At 48.9% G+C, this 16438-nt stretch overlaps 1 protein-coding gene across 1 annotated transcript in view; it reads right to left on the bottom strand.

Annotated features, from left to right (window-relative positions):
• TBCD (tubulin folding cofactor D) overlaps positions 1–16438 on the bottom strand; it is a 2329415-nt gene that overhangs the window by 289603 nt on the left and 2023374 nt on the right. Inside the window, exon 36 of the mRNA XM_085616794.1 lies at positions 552–641. Within this exon, the coding sequence (XP_085472920.1) occupies positions 552–641 (90 nt within the window). The remainder of the gene's footprint in view (positions 1–551; positions 642–16438) is intronic.

The following is a 16438-nucleotide window of genomic DNA, read 5'->3' as shown; positions in this document are numbered from 1 at the left end:
CTTTGGCAAACCTTCCAGATACCTCCACTCATCCAGAATCCTACTTGCACACAGACCACGCATACCAGCAGCGATCAAGCCTTCTCTTACATTGCTCCAAAAATGTGGAACAGCCTGCCACTACACATAACAAACTTCTACCAAATTTTAGAATTACATAGGAATCTGAAACAATGGCTTTTCGAGTAGTCCCACTAGCCACTAGGTTTGGCTAGACTCACATCTGCCCAGCGCTAGGATATCATTTCGGGTGATAGCATGCTCTACAAATCTGCATAACGTACAAAGACTATTGAACATGTTCAGCCTGCAAAAGGAGGGAGGTGCAAGGATCATAGAGGAGTTTTAGGTCAAAATCTGATAGAAATGTACATATAATAAGATTACTTAAGTAGCTTATTTTCCAAAGCAGTTGAGGAAGATAAACAAATTAATGTGACTTAACGAAGCCTTGTATCAGGAGAAAGCCTGGGTAACGTGTAGAATACATTTACAGTTTTCCATGTTGTGCTGGTTTCTGTTGCTACTAGCACAAGCACTGGGTAACTCACACTGCTATGCTGGATCGAAGTTTTGGGATGTCTTTGGACTTCTTGATTTCCTCCTTGCAAAGTGATAACAGTTCCAAAGCAAATGGATGGCTGGAAAGAGAAATGAGGTTCGGCGGTTGGAAGGAGGAAACAAACAATGCATACACATATGATACTGTTTAACGCCCCTTCCTCCTCCAATTAAGAAAGTCTAAAATGGTGTCAGCAGCTACGCTTTACAACTGTCTTGAATGAATCTGCAGATAATGAGGACATGAGCAGTGGATGCACGAAATACTACCACATCATACTATAACACATACCAAAGCCAACATACTGTTCAAATACAATCAACTTTCGCCTCTCTCATATAGCGCATGTTCCAGACCCAATGGTAAAAACTGAAACAAAGAGCATGGAAATGTAACAAAGGCAGAGTCAAGCATTTTTGGAATATAGCAATAAACCACTTTAAAATATAGTGTGCGTCGGCTCTTATACACCCTGATCAGGCTAGGTTCATGCCCAAGAGGGCCACCAGACACAATATATGGCGGGCACACGTGGCGGCTGTTCGACAAACTGGGGATCAGGCGGCGCTCCTATTAGCAGACATGGACAGGGCATTTGACTCCCTGAGCTGGGTATACCTGTTTGCCTTACTACGCCGACTCAACCTGGGCCCGCGCTTCCTCTCCTACCTTATGCTCCTCTATACAGATCTGACGGCGACGGAGTGGGTGGCGGGGGCGGCATCTACTATCTTTCCAATTCAGCGGGGTACACGGCAGGGATGTCCCCTGTCCCCATACCTGTTCGCACTAGCGATGGAGCCGTTGGCGGCGTGGGTACGCATGGATGCGCAGGTCCGAGTCTTTGAATGGTCTCCGGAGGTATCGGACAGAATCGCATTATATGCGGATGACGTCCTGTTTTTCCTTACGGAGCTGGATGTGTCGGGGCCACGACTCCTATGGATCATGCAGATCTTTGGGGAGGCGTCGGGACTCTATATGAATCCTCGTAAATCTACACTGTGGGTTCTAGGGGACCACTCGAGGCCCGGTGCATGGGCGAGGGATATTCAGCTGGCTGCAGGTGGGCTGAAATATTTGGGAGTGTGCCTTTCGGAGGTACCGGCGCTTTCTTGGGAGCGCAACATGATGCCGGTGTGGGAGAGGATCCGCTCGGATCTCAAGACCTGGTCTCGAATACCACTGACGCTGTATGGCAGGTCGGCAATATTTAAGATGGTGGCGCTGCCTAGGCTACTCTACCAGTTGCAAAACTACCCATATCCGATCCCGCCTCGATGGTTCCGGCTGGTGAATTCTGTGTCGGGGCAGTTTCTGTGGGAAGGGGGTAACGTGCGTGTGGCCCTTAGAACATGTTTTCTATCCTCTTATTGCAGGGGAATTGCATCCTCGGATGTCCTGTCTTACTATCAGGCCTTGCATCTCCTTGTCCTCAACGAGTGGTGGTATGGCGATAGGAGGGATCCGGCATATGCATTGGAGCGGCTGATTATGGGGTCTAATACACTGCACACTATCCTGTATTCGGCACCTTTGCGCAGCAGCATGCCGTCAGCCACGCATGTGGTTTTCCTGATATGGCGGCAAGCGTTGCGTCGAATGGGTTGGTGGAATGTCTTGACTGAGGAGACCCCCCTCTGGAATAATGGGCGCTTCCCAGAACTGGTGGCTCTACGGGGCTTCCGCGGATGGGATGATATTGGCGTCTCGACATTGGGAGACGTTATGAGTGGCACAACGCTCAAGTCATTTCAGGACTTACAAAGAGAATTTTCTATGCCCCAATCACAGTTTTATAGATATCTCCAGTTTCCACATGCACTGTCCCCTAGCCTGGAGGGTCTGACATCCCTCCCTGAGTTTAGTCCTTTGGAAGCAAGACTTTTTATGGGGGACTTAGGGACCAAGAAGATCTCAAGGATCTATCAGGTCCTAGTTATCCATTGTTCTACAAAGCTTCAGAAGATGCGGGGAGATTGGGAGACAGAAGTGTGTGCATTGGATGAGGAGGACTGGCGGGAAGCCCTGGCGGCTCCTAGAGAAGCGGCTATAGCGATGCGCCTGCGCCTTATACAACTCAAATATCTGCATAGGGTCTACTTCACCAGGGCCAGACTGTATCGAGCGGGCATGATTGCCGCTCCAGATTGCCTCAGATGTGGCCGGGAGGAAGGAACATTTCTACACACTACTTGGCATTGCCACTCCCTAGACCGGTTTTGGAGGGGGGTGTTTACCTGTCTGTCGGAGGTTATGGGTTGGGAGATCCCATGAACGACACGAGTGGAACTGCTGCATATCATGGAGGGCATTGGGGGTAATGTTTATAAGCGACATCTTTTGCGACTTGGCCTTACACTAGCAAAGCGGGACATCGGCAGAGCATGGAAGGCACCTCGAGCTCCTTCGGTGACCGCATGGAAAAACTGCCTAAATTTCTGTATGGGTCTGGAACAGTCCATATTTGTGGCCAGGGGATGCCCACGCAAGCATTATAAAATAGGGAAAAGATGGGCGGATTACCGGGAGATGTGGCTGGAGCAACCAGTGGAGGCAGAGGATCATTCATGGGGATAATTCTTGAGACTAGTCAGGTTGGGGGGGTGCCGGGCAGGGGGGGAACACGGGGGATATATCTTATTGTGCTACGACTTGGTTGCAGAATATTAAGGCTGTGGTGGTGACCGTATGGACATGGTGCGACGCAGGGGAAAGGGTGGGGGGGCGTTGGGGGGGGTTTGTTATATTTTGGGATGTATTTTGGTGGTATTGCGGGATGGCATGCATAAAAATAGATTGCTTTTGTAACAGGATGGAATATGATTTCAGTGACGACTTTGATACACAGGGTGCTGTGATATGTATGCAATCGACAAATAAAATATGTTTTCAAAAAATATATATAGTGTGAGTGCAGTTATAGCTCTTATGTTCTGAAATAGTGACATTCTTTGGGACCAGAACAACAAGCAAATCTTGTAATGATAAGAAGTGAGACCAGGAGTATGTAAGGGATGTGGAAAGTCAGTCAGTCAGTCAATAAAATAACTCTATTTCGGCCGCTGGGGCCATAAAAGCACACAAAAATGATACAATATATACAATTTACAACGGCATACCTTAAGGCATCCACAAATAGAATGTTATTAAAAAAAACACATAAAAATACACTTCCCTTCCCTCCTTTAAAAATTATTAAATTGGTCCTATAAAACTAGTTATATACAAAATATTAAAAGATCGGAACCTCAAATGTCAAATGTGATAATAAAATGGAGGGGTACATGTTCTGGGAGTTATTGCAAACTGTTGCTGAGTACTGGTTAGCCTATGAACTATTTGACTCTTTTTTTAAAATAGCTCTACGAGTATGCCACATGGAGTGCAGAAAACGTGAAATGGAGAACACAATGGGCATTTGGGTATCATACTTGAATAATCTAAAGGCCTTGGAACAGTGTCTGAAGCCCAGATTCTTGCACAGTTGCACCAGCCAGCAGGACCTTGGCCCCCTGGTCAGCTGGAATGCTATACAACGCATACCCCACTCTATGTGTTGCCGCCCTGGCCCAGGTCTCCTGGAGCATGCATATCTCATGTTGATCTATAAATAACCACCAATCTGGAATATCCAGTTTGGGGGTGAGTCCTGCTATGTTCCAGGATAATAGTCGCAGACCTACTAGGCCTATTTCATCGGCTGAGTGGGTGGGGAGTGAAGGACTGGCCCTTAAATGGGCCCCTTGAGAGTTGTTTGTCCCCATCCTCACCAACGCCCTTTGGTTATTTCCCAAATTGCAAGCACTAGCTACAGCTGGAATGAGCTGTGGAATGGGGGGTAAGATGGAAGGAGTTAGCTGTAAGTTGTGTTGGCATTGATCAGGCGATAGGTGGCCCATAGGTGTCAGTTCCAAATTGTTGCTTATTACATCGCTCACGCTCCCCCCACACCCCTTCTCTAGGTCTCCTTCATGCTTCCTAGGACCACCCTGATGTAAAAAGAAGTCCTGGTGTGGTGATTTCAGTCTATTCATTATTTGCCAAATGGGACTAAGATGTGAGGGTCCAGTTTGAATTAGTCAGTCGATTGAGTCTAGAGAGCTATATCTATTTGTAACGGGGATGTTGTAAATGGGTGGTAGAGTGGAATCCAGATTCTGTCAAAGAGGGGACCTAATCTGTTTCCTCGTCCCCATGTCAATGCCCATCCTTCTCATGTTATGTGGGTTTAGCCCTGGGGGAAAGAAGTATCCCAGAGGGAGGGCAACTATACCTCCATTCTCCCTCTGGTAGCCACACTCTAGGAGGGTTTGCACAGCCCATGGATCTCTAAAATGTATCACTATGCAGTCACCAGGAATATCTTGGGGTCTCCAGCCCACCCAACTTACTCTACGTGTAAAAATAATTTCATCTGCATCTTTGTGACAGAATTGCTTGTGTTTTGCCAGCCAGAAAATACATTTATTTTTAAGTTAAAAATGAGTCTCCCCTTGGTCAATTCTGGTACTCCTGCTAGCACAATAACATATGGGGTTGAGGCCGGGAGGAAGGTTTATACATGGAAGAGCAAACTCTTCTACTGGAGGTTTTGCAAAGGCTGCTAACCTTTCCCTGACCCCAGGAGTTGGACCTGGTTGCCAGGAAGCAGGTCCTATTGCTCCAACCAGAGGGGGCAGGGAAATGCTCTCTGGGGCATTCTCTTGCGGGGTGGTTTCTTGTGACAGGTCTCTGGGGCAGTGGAATTCTCTGTTGGAGATCTGCCGCATCCTGATTGGTAGTGTTGGGCCTGGAAGGGCTAATGTGGGAGTTATGGGCTGAAGTGGCTTGCTTGCTTGGTGGAGTGGGGTGCTATTTGCAAGACTAATGATTTAGTTGTTTCCACCCCCTTATAAGTTAGCTCTGCCTTGCCCACCCAATGATCAACCAATATTGTCAATTTATCAATCCGGTTCATTAGAATATTCAATTCATCCTTTACGATGGACCTAATTTGAGTCTGTAGGTCCATCATCAGGTTGGTCACCCAGGGATGTTGCTTGTGGATAACCTGCGGTGCATCCCCTGATCCAACTGACCCCATATTACTGTTCATTGCTCTGTTCGCTGTTTGCTTTTTCCGCTTTGGGCCGGAGGTAGTTCCTTCTCTTTTGCCAATGCTCTCCAGGGGTGTCGCAGTGTTAGGTACTGGGCTTGTCTTTGCGCGTGCCCCTGGGAATTCAGGTGTTGTGTCCAATGTTAGCGGTATAGGCAAAGAGGGGCTACCAAGATCCTGGGTGATAGTGCATGGGGCTATGACTGGGGTTAATGAAATACGCCTTTCCGTCCGCTCGATTTCCGTGGCTACAGATCCAATTGCCCTTTGTAACATTTTATCTATTGAGGTAGGTTGAGAAGGGGGTACAGACTGAGGAGCGGTAATAGTTCTTGGTTTGCCCAGGGTGCTTAAGAGGTCGATCAGAGTTTGTTGAAGAAAGTAAGGAGATTAGCCTAGTTGCTGCTTCCAGATGGTTGATAAGTTTGTAACTATAGGTGATGGAGGAAATATTGGCCACGAGGGGAAAGCTCCCTTTTGCTTTTAGTAATGACAAACACACAGAACAGGTGGAAGCCACTAACATCAGGTAAACAGTCTGATATGGTAGATAGCGCAGGATGGTCTGTTGTCAAAACCAAGAGGGGTAGCCCAGCCCAGTCTCATCCGGGCTCTGATGTGCACGGACGGGCCCGCCCTTAGCCCGGGCTTCGCCGGTGCGCGGCCTGGGCACGCCCCCGCTCGTCCCGCGCTGCGGGAGTGCAGCTGCCCGTTTGAGCGACTCCAGGCGCAAAAACAGGATCGTGGGCGGCCCTCCTGCCGCGGGTGGTGCTGGTCACTGTAGTTGCGGGCCCCTCAGGAAAAGGCTGGCGTCCCGCGCTGTGGGAGTGCAGCTGCCCTTTTGTGCGCCTCCAGGTGCGAAAACGGGATCATGAGCGGTCCTCCTGCCGCGGGTGGTACTGGTCGCTGTAGTTGCAGGCCCCTCAGGAAAAGGCTGGCGTCTCGCGCTGCGGGAGTGCAGCTACCCTTTTGTGCGACTCCAGGCGCAAAAACGGGATCATGGGCGGCCCTCCTGCTGTGGGTGGTGCTGGTCGCTGTAGTTGCGGGCCCCTCAGGAAAAGGCTGGCGATGTGGAAAGTGCATTATGCAGCATTGACTATAGATGTAAAGAGGGTTCAATTATTCTCTTGATTACAGAGCATTGTTGCCTCCATGTGATTGGCTGCTTTAATAGTGATAATTAAGTAGCCACCCAGTCAAAGTGCATTATATAGCATTGTCAATAGCAGCAACGATGGCACTTTTTTTCATACAGATCGTTGTTGCATCTGGGAGAAATTACCACATATTCAGAAATCAACATATTTTAACATATTAGAAATGCAATTAAGAACATTTTTTTAAAAACAAATGAAATGCCCGTTTTAGAAATGACTCACAAAATGTGCAAATGCCTTTTATACTACAAATAAATAAAACCAATATATATTGTAGAGTAACAAATGAAGATGTGAAAGGTATTATTAGAAATGCTTCCTTTATATTTGCATGTTTTCAAACCTTTTGTACCAAACAACTATACTTTAGCCTGTGCAGTGACAAGGCCGAGGCTTCCTTTTTGACCTTTGCTCATAGTAAATTATTCTGTGCCACAGTCTAACATTGATGTCTTTGCTGATTTCAATATTATATTCATTTAGTTACCCTCACCCCATGTTAGCTCATTTCCACTAAGATTAATAGAATTATTACAACTGTAAAAGAACAAATGGTGATGTAGACTTATAAATGTTGCTCCACATTAACTTGATATATGTTTTCATATTTGCTGACTAGGCTTTGATTCTGCGCTGAAACTCATAGTGCGTCTTTAGCTTAGGTAAGAGGGTTCTCATGGGAACCTTCCCTCATGTAACAGTTATGCCAGAAAACTGTACCAATCCAGACAACGAGAGTGCAGACTGTGGGAATCGGAACAAGATGCATCGTTTGACTGACAACACCACCTTTTGAGCTGTTCTGATTGGACATCGAGTGAAGGTGTCTTCGAAGATTGATACGTTTTCAAAAGTTATAATAACGAGTGTTCCTAGCTAGTTAGATGACACACCTCTACTTTTCCTTTACCTGTCCGGTAGTCTTGCTGCTGGATTTCTCCTCTGCCCGAGATTCTTCTTTATGGAGAGTTGATTTCCTTTAGATCTCTTGAGGTGATTCCTTTATTAATTTGTTATCAATGCTCCAGCACGGATCACTATTCTAAAACAGTTGCTACTGCAATTGTGGGAAACTCAGCTGAGTTTTCAAGAACAACTCTTTGTGAGAAGTTCGACCCTCATTTACCACTCTTTTCCAATCAAACTCTTTGTGTGGACTTATTTAGAATAGGTCATTTAACTAGCTTACTGGATTTCTTTATGGAAAACGTCTTGATTACTGATTTCTAATCTCTTCTTTTAATTCTGTAAATTACTAAACTGAATAAATAAATATCAGATTCTAAACTTATAGATGAAATAAAGCCTTTAAAACTATTTTACCCTCTCATCATTGACTCATTGTAAATTATAAATGTCCATGATGTTTTGATGACTTTATTCCACAGGGAGCTCTAATTCCCCACATGATGGAAAAGGTCCATCGACCTCTCCGGAGCCTGGAGGATTCCCCATGGGGCTATTTGTAAGTGGGTGTATGTAAAGGTCTGAACCATCAAGGAGAGTCCCTTTGGGCTCCAGCACCCCCTTGTGATTGGCTGCTTTTATATTACTAATTAAGTAGCCTGCTAGTCTCTCAACAATCTAGTCTATGTTCGAATGTGCTCGCTGAAATCCAAACTGTGAAACCTTAATCCAAAAACACAGGTCGCTGTTGGTCATTCTTAACAACTCAAATGCAAGTCGATGGGTCTAACTCAATGCAGGACACTGGGACTGGTGAGGGACTATGAAAGAGGCAGCTGGGCGCTTCACAGCCTGGTGCTGGCGCAAAGACCCTGTTGAACAAGTGCTTGGACCCCGAAACTGAATGGGTCTGTTGACAAGGTTTGTATGAAAGCAGGAAAGCTGGGCCAGGCTTGGTGCTTGTAAAAAATCGGAACTCCCGTGGGATGGACATCCTAGCCCAGCACCCGCTAATTCAAAGCATGAGACAACACTCCTTGAATTTTATGTGACTCGGAGTCTGGTACTTTGCTCCATGCCACCAAATCCTAGCTCAGAAGGTACTGCTAGCGACCAGGCTTCCTACAGAAACAATGCTGTGCTAGAGTCCAGCGTGCCCACAACCAGCACTGAGTGCGTATCAAAGACCAGTCTTTATTAAATTAGTATTTCTGTATTTTTATATGGTTGTTAGCATATCCTATTTGATTAAGTACTACCCTCTGTATGGAGGACGAAATAAGAGGCCAGATTTGGAGTAAAACTGAAACGTAAAAGACAAGGAGGCGCTTGAAAGCGAGTCTTCGTTCATATGAATCTCTCATGCTTGGGGTAGTTACTAAACCAGCAATTACCAGAACCATTTTTCTGAAAGTACAGTATTTAAGTCTTCTCTGTTTGTTTTTATAAGGTATGTGGGTCGGTTGCCAAACCTATGACAGGATAATTGCTTTCAATTATAACTTCGATTATACTGCAGGAAAGAATTATATGCTTTTGACATTCTTCATCCTTGGCTTTCCAGCTCTTAAATGTTTTATTTATTGAGTTTCCTTAATGCTTTTCCATCCCTGCATGTATTATTTGCGCTGACGTTTTAGTAAAAGCATATCATTTTGCCAAATGGAACTATAATAACTATATTTTCAAGTGTTTGACGTTTCATATAATATTATGTGTTTTTCAGTGATCTTTCAGCCAGCTCCCTTCAAAATAAATCAGTAATGGAAGATGTTGTTTTCAATACAGAAACTCTTCATCTGGACTCCGGAATCCCACAAACGGACTATAACATCAGTCAAAATAAATGCAATAAGCATTGGAACAAAGAATTAAACTTCGTGCCGAATATATTTGATTGCTGAAATGCACAGGCAAATGACTTCTTTACTCTGTAACTTTTATATCATTATGAAAAGTTTTCCACATAGGTTATGATCCTACCCAGATGGATGATGCTGCACAACATTGCTAGCAGGCATCATAGGCAGGAGTTTGACCCTTAAATTTAGTATAAAAAGCACACGTAAACGGGCGGACTGCCGTATAATACGGCCCCAGGGGCACTCGGTGTATTACGACCCCAGATGTTCAATGAAGGGCGGGCCAGGCTGGGCCTGTGAGTAGCAGAGCAGCTGCACGTGAGAACATAGAACCTTTAGATTCTCGGGTCGGGTCTCTATCAATCTACCAGTGACGAGATACGATGACTAAAGACGGTTTCCGCTTTCTAATTTCCATTCCATACTCTTCAAATCAGATTTTTTTCAGCAGTGCATGTGTTTTGGTTTCCGTAATCCTAAATGTAGGTCACATAAGGGTCAGGTCAGTGTTATTTGCAGTCGGTCTGTATGGCCCAGGTAGATGCTGCCAAGTCACCTTAAAGACGGCATGAGGCACTGTCCGACGCAGTACGCATAAGTGAAACATGCCACGGTGACTAGAAAAAGGTGGGCAGCAGAGAGCGGAGCAAGATTGGGGAAGGAAAGGGAGAGAGGCGTGTGAAAAAAGAGAAAGGCACAGAAGATCGGAAACATAGAGGGGCTATGGAAGGTAAGGAGAGAAGACAGAATAACAAAGATGAAGTGAAAAATGAGAGCGGGAGCTTGGCGAGAGGGCAAAGGGAAGGAGGAAGGACAGGAAGATGAGTAAAAAGAAAGGAGAGATGAAAGAAACACATTTAGTCCTGTATTTATTATATGTTCTATATAGCGACCGCATTTGAAGCTCTATCTTCTAAAAGGTAACCGACACGCATTACTATGAAAACGTCAGAATTAAACAATGTTAGAAATAAAGTAATACGCAAACTCGCTCTCTCTTATCAGAACTAACCACCTTTCAGAAGTGACTGTAAACATAAAGCAGTGTGATTATACAGTGAGATAAACACTCGCCACTGACATCTTCCAATATCTGCAGGCCACGTTTAGGATTTCTATTGAGGCCAACTCAGCCTGCAATGTTAGTAAGTCGAGTACCAATAAACTGGGTAACAGTAACTCCTGTTATTTACGAAGATTAAACATATGTCGTTTGAAACACTTTAAAACACTTTCTATAATAAGTCATAAACCCAGAAGATACTAAGGAAGGGTATATAATGCTTGGGCTGGGGTTGGCACACTGACTCGGATTGTGGTAGGTAAATCAAACTTTTTTAATGGCTTACTCCAGCCTGGAGATCCCAGGGAGTAAACCCCATAATAGCTAGCTTGGCATAAGCTGCCAGGACAGATACTGGCTTGTCTGTTTCCTGCCCGGCACCTCCCAGCCACTCCCTCTTGAATGGCTGCAACAGGTGGTGTGCTACACGGCTTCAAGCTGTGACATCAGCCAGGAAAGACACCATGTTTTCACGATGTTCACTAGCTTACTGCTTACATCACAGAACTTCACTACACGAAACACTCTACTAGCATTACACTTAAAGAGGGTGGTGCTGCCACTCCCACGCTTTCAAGTGATGCCGCGCTCTATATTTTTTGATAATTTATCTGCAATGCTATTGATTTATACATAAAGTACAAGTTACTTACCTTCGGTAACGATGTATCTGGTAGAGACGATTCTAGCCGCAGATTCCTTAACGTAGAATTATCCCCAGGCGTGAGACTGGACCCGGAAAGATTTCTGGCTCAGCATCTCTGCATGCCGGGGGGAGGCACCACACGACTCTGCCCTGACGTCCTCCGCAGGCGTGACGTCAGCAAGGTCACATAAGCCCCACCCCGGTGCGCTGACGTCAGTTTGCTTCGGAGAACTTTTCCGCGTCCCAACGCGGAGCCATCACAACAAAACTGAGGAGAGCATGAGAACAGTGTGCGAAAAAACCAGAGAAACAAAAATAGAGAGAAACAAAAGGTAAGCAACATCACCAGGTGGCCCCAAGGCACCAGAAGGCGTCAACAGCAGGCTAGAGAAGGAAAAGAGCAGAGCACCACCCTGAGGAATAACCGTGCAAGCCAAGGCAAAAGCAGCAGGTGGCAGTAAAGCAACAGAAGACCCGAGCAGCGAACACATCGCAAGAAAGGCGCAAGCACCACCCCTTGGAACCCACCTCACAACTCAAGGCGAGAGCCATCCTGGAGCGACAAGCATGTGAAAGCACCGTGACAGAAAGAGAGCCTGCAGACACAACTACAAAGGGAAGGGCCAAAAGCCCGGAACAGAGGAGCAACAGCGATCCATCCCCAGAGTACACCGTCAAGTAAGCCCATAACCCCCGAAAAGAGTAGGAGGTCAAAGGACAGGCAAAGGAACCCCCAACGAAGAAGACCGGTGGGGATCAGAAACTCTAACGACAGAGGGAAAGAGTAAAAGTAGGCCCTCACGCTGGAAAGAAACCAGCTGTAGGGATGCCTGACCAGAAGAAAACAAAGAGGACACCTACAGAAGACAAGCCACCCAGAGGGAGGCGACTGCAGAAACCCAAGCAGAGGGTCCTCGCAGCACGGGGAGGAAGGGCGGGTCATGAAGGAATCTGCGGCTAGAATCGTCTCTACCAGATACATCGTTACCGAAGGTAAGTAACTTGTACATCTGATAGAGACTACTAGCCGCAGATTCCTTAACGTAGAATAGATACCCTAGCCATACCCAGAAGGGAGGAGGGCCTGCGAGAGAGCCTCCCCACCAGGAGAGACAGGGCCCCAGCAGGGGAAATGTCACAAGGACAAGAAGGGAAAGGCCAGGATATCCTGAAGCCCAACCAAGAGAGAACTGCCCAACACCCTGCAGGGGCAGACAGCGCCTGAGAGCCCCAAGGAACCCAAGGGCCACCTCAACCCTAGGGAGAGGAGAAAGAACCGGAGGCAGGGCCCACCGTAAGAAACACATACACAGTGACAGAAAAAGCTGAACACACCTCACCCGCAAGCAGCAGACAGGGCAGGAACGGCTCCACCGCCACCGTCGCGCAAGCCCCAGCGGAACCAAAGGCAGAGGGAACAAGGGAATACATCAAAGGCCACAACGGTGGTTTAGAACAAATAGACCTGCACATGCATGCGCAGCTAGCAGCAGGCAACACTACGAAACGGGGCACCCAGGACAAGCTAAACGCCAGCAGAAGGCAGAGGCCAGGAAGGGTCAGGAAACACCCCAAGGGAGGGGGCGGACCAGAAACACACACGCACACAGACCCACGAAAGAAGTGGAACCAGGCAGAAAAGAAAGAGACGGAGGATGGACCAAGCCGACCACCAGAACCTAAGCCGAAACACCGGACAGAAGTGCGGAACCGCTACGACAAGATGCCGCAGACAGCAGGCCAGAATGGCCTAGCGATGCAGCGAACCAGGAGAAGGACGGACTTGAGCGCAACGCAAGCTGCTTCAACAATCGGCAAAAAGATCGCACCTGCGACGTACCGTGATGCCACGGACAGCAAGAAGCCCAAAAGGGCAACCACACCTCCCAGCACATGATAGAGCTATGTAATAGCTACCATGACCACACATAGGGTATGTTACGTCCAAAGAATATGGGAACACCTCTTAAGAAAAAAATTCTGCAGCAGAGGACAAACAGAAAGATCTGCAGTGAAAACCGCAGACGGCTTGCCATTCAGCCAATAAAGAATACACAGAAGGCCTAATCTCAGGGCCTACACGGGCTTACCAACAGCCAAAACCACAAGTCAAAAGAGGGTCGGACCAGCAGCCAACAGCATCAAAGTCCCAACAAAGGACCCTAAGGCACATCAACCACACAGAACACACAATCAGGGCTACCCATTACAAGGCCCCAGGAAAACAACGGAAGAACACCTCCCAAAACACAGACCAACATACAGGTCACTGAGGAGGAGTGGGAGGAGGAGGAAGGGGAGGAGGAGGAGGAGGAGGAAGAGGAGGAGGAGGAGGAGGAGGAGGAGGAGGAGGAGGAGGAGGAGGAGGAGGAGGAGGAGGAGGAGGAGGAGGAGGACGAAGCCCCGCAAGAAACCTCTGAATGGCAGAATCCGCAGGGGCGTGGAACAATAGAGCGCCATCAAAGGGTCGGTCAACCAGCCGTTCTCTAACGTTCTCAGGGAATACACTATCCCGTAGCCAGGCATGGCGGTGAAGGGCCACCAAAGAAGCCATGGTACGACCAATCACCTCCGAAATGTCCACAGCCGAGCGAAGACTAAACGCCGCCAGCTCCCGGCCATCCAACACATGGTGCCGCAGATCAATCAATCAAACAACATTTGTAGAGCGCACTACATACCCGTGAGGGTCTCAAGGCACTGGGGGGAGCGCTACTGATCGAACAGCCAGGTCTTGAGTAGCCTCCTGAAGGTCAGCAGGTATTGGGTATGTCGTAGGTTCAGTGGGAGGGTGTGCCAGGTCTTGGCAGCGATGTGGGAGAAGGACCTACCACCGGTGGTTGTTCTTCGGATGCGCGGGTCGGTGGCGAGTGCGAGGTCGGTGGAGCGGAGCTGGCGGTTGGGGGTGTAGAAGTAAAGTCGTTTGTTGAGGTAGGCTGGGCCGGTCTTGTGGAGTGCCTTGTGTGCGTGGGTGAGGAGCTTGAAGGTGATCCTCTAGTTGACGGGCAGCCAGTGCAGGTTTCTCAGGTAGGGGGGGATGTGGCCGTGGCCTGGCACGTCGAGGCGTTTTGGATGCGTTGCAGTCGTTTGATGAGCTTGGTCGGGGCTCCCGCGTAGAGGGTGTTTCCGTAGTCGAGTCTGCTGCTGACGAGGGCCTGGGTGACTGTTCTTCTTGTATCTGTCGGGATCCACCTGTAGATCTTGCGGAGCATGCAGTGGGTGTTGAAGCAGGAGGAGGAGATGGCGTTGACTTGCTTGGTCATGGAGAGCGTTGAGTCGAGGATGATTCCCAGGTTGCGTGCGTGGTCGGTGGGTGTCGGGGCTGTCCTCAGTGCCGTTGGCCACCAGGAGTCATCCCAGGCTGAAGGGTGGGAGCCGAGGATGAGGACCTCCGTTTTGTCCGTGTTCAGCTTCAGTCGGTTGGTCTTCATACAGTCGGCGACGGCCTTTATTCCTTCATGGAGGTTGGCTTTGGCGGTGATGGGGTCCTTGGTGAGGGAGAGGATCAGTTGAGTGTCGTCGGTGTAGGAGATTATGTTGAGGTCGTGCTGTCGGGCGACGTGTGCGAGCGTGGCCATGTAAATGTTGAACAGTGTCGGGCTGAGGGAGGAAACCTGGGGTACGCCGCAGATGATCTCGGAGGCTTCGGATCGGAATGGGGGGAGGCGGACGCTCTGGGTTCTGCTGGAGAGGAAGGAGGTGGTCCATTCCAGGGCTTTGTCTCGGATCCCTACGGCATGGAGGCGTGCGCGTAGTGTGCGGTGGCAGACAGTGTCGAAGGCGGCGAAGAGGTCCAGGAGGATGAGGGCTGCGGTCTCACCATTGTCCAGCAGTATCCTGATGTCGTCGGCGGCGGCGATGAGGGCGGTCTCGGTGCTGTGGTTGCTGCAGAACCCTGACTGGGAAGGGTCCAAGATTCTGTTTTCTTCGAGGTATCGGGTTAGCTGTCTGTTGACGATCTTCTTGATGACCTTGGCCGGGAGCAGAGAGATGGGCCGGAAGATCTTGAGGTCTCTAGGGTCTGCCTGGGGTTTTTTGAGTAGGGCGTTGATCTCGGCGTGTTTCCAGCTCTCTGGGAAGATCGTGGTCTCGAGGGAGGGATTGATGACGTTGCGCAGGTGGGGTGCGATGGAGCTGCTGGCTTTGTTTAAGATGGGGTGCGGGAATGGGTCTGACGGGGAGCCAGTGTGGATTGTGCTCATGGTCTTGATGGTGTCATCGATGCTCACGCTGGTCCAGGCTAGCAGGGGGTCGTGGTCGATGGTGTGCGGAGAGACTGTTGTGTTGCTGTCTGTTGGGGCTGTCTGGGTGTTGAAGCTATCGTGGATGTCTGCTATCTTGTGGTGGAAGAAAGTGGCGAGGGAGTCGCATGGGGCTTGCAACGGCGGGATGTCTTTAAGTGTTGGAGCTGGGGTTGGAGAGTTCCTTCACGATGTTGAAGAGCTCCTTGCTATTGTGTGCGTTGTTGACGAGGCAGTCTTTGAAGGAGGTCCTCTTGGCAGTCCTGATGAGGTGATTGTGGTTGCGGGTGGCGTCCTTGTGGGCTGAGTGGCTGTCCGACGTCTGTTCGCTGTGCCCTTTTTTCTCTAGCTTCCGGCAGGCTCGCTTGGAGGCTAGGAGTTCTGGGGTGAACCAGCTGGCCCTCTTGCTGGTGTCTCTGTGGGGGGGTTTCTTCAGCGGGGCGAGGGTGTTGGCGCAGTCGTCGTTCTAGCGTCTGAGGTTGCGGGCAGCGTCGTCGGTGTTGGAGGGTTCGGTGGGTGGGCTGAGAGTGAGGTTTGCGTGTAGTTGGTCTTCAGTGATTTTTCTCCAGCAGCGGCAAGGGATCTGTTGGGTGCGGTGGTGTATGGTGGGTTTCTGGAAGGAGAAGTGGATGCAGCGGTGGTCGGTCCAGAGGAGTTCGGTGGCGTGCCTTAAGGTGACGTGGGTGCTTGCGGAGAAGATGGAGTCAAGCGTGTGGCCTGCAGAGTGGGTAGGCGTTGTGACGAGTTGCCTCAGTCCGAGGTTGGCGAGGTTATCGATCAGGGTTGTCGAGTTGCTGTTGTTCTCCAGGTGAAAGTTCAGGTCTCCGAGGAGGATGTAGTCGGAGGAGGTCAGGGCGTGCGTGCTGATGAAGTCGGCAATGGAGTCGCTGAACTGGGGTCGGG

The sequence above is a fragment of the Triturus cristatus genome, chromosome 7, assembly GCF_964204655.1.
Source record: "Triturus cristatus chromosome 7, aTriCri1.1, whole genome shotgun sequence".
In the NCBI taxonomy this organism is placed as follows: domain Eukaryota; kingdom Metazoa; phylum Chordata; class Amphibia; order Caudata; family Salamandridae; genus Triturus; species Triturus cristatus.
The sequence above is the reverse complement of the archived record's forward strand: the minus strand, read 5'-3'. Positions and strand labels throughout refer to the sequence as shown.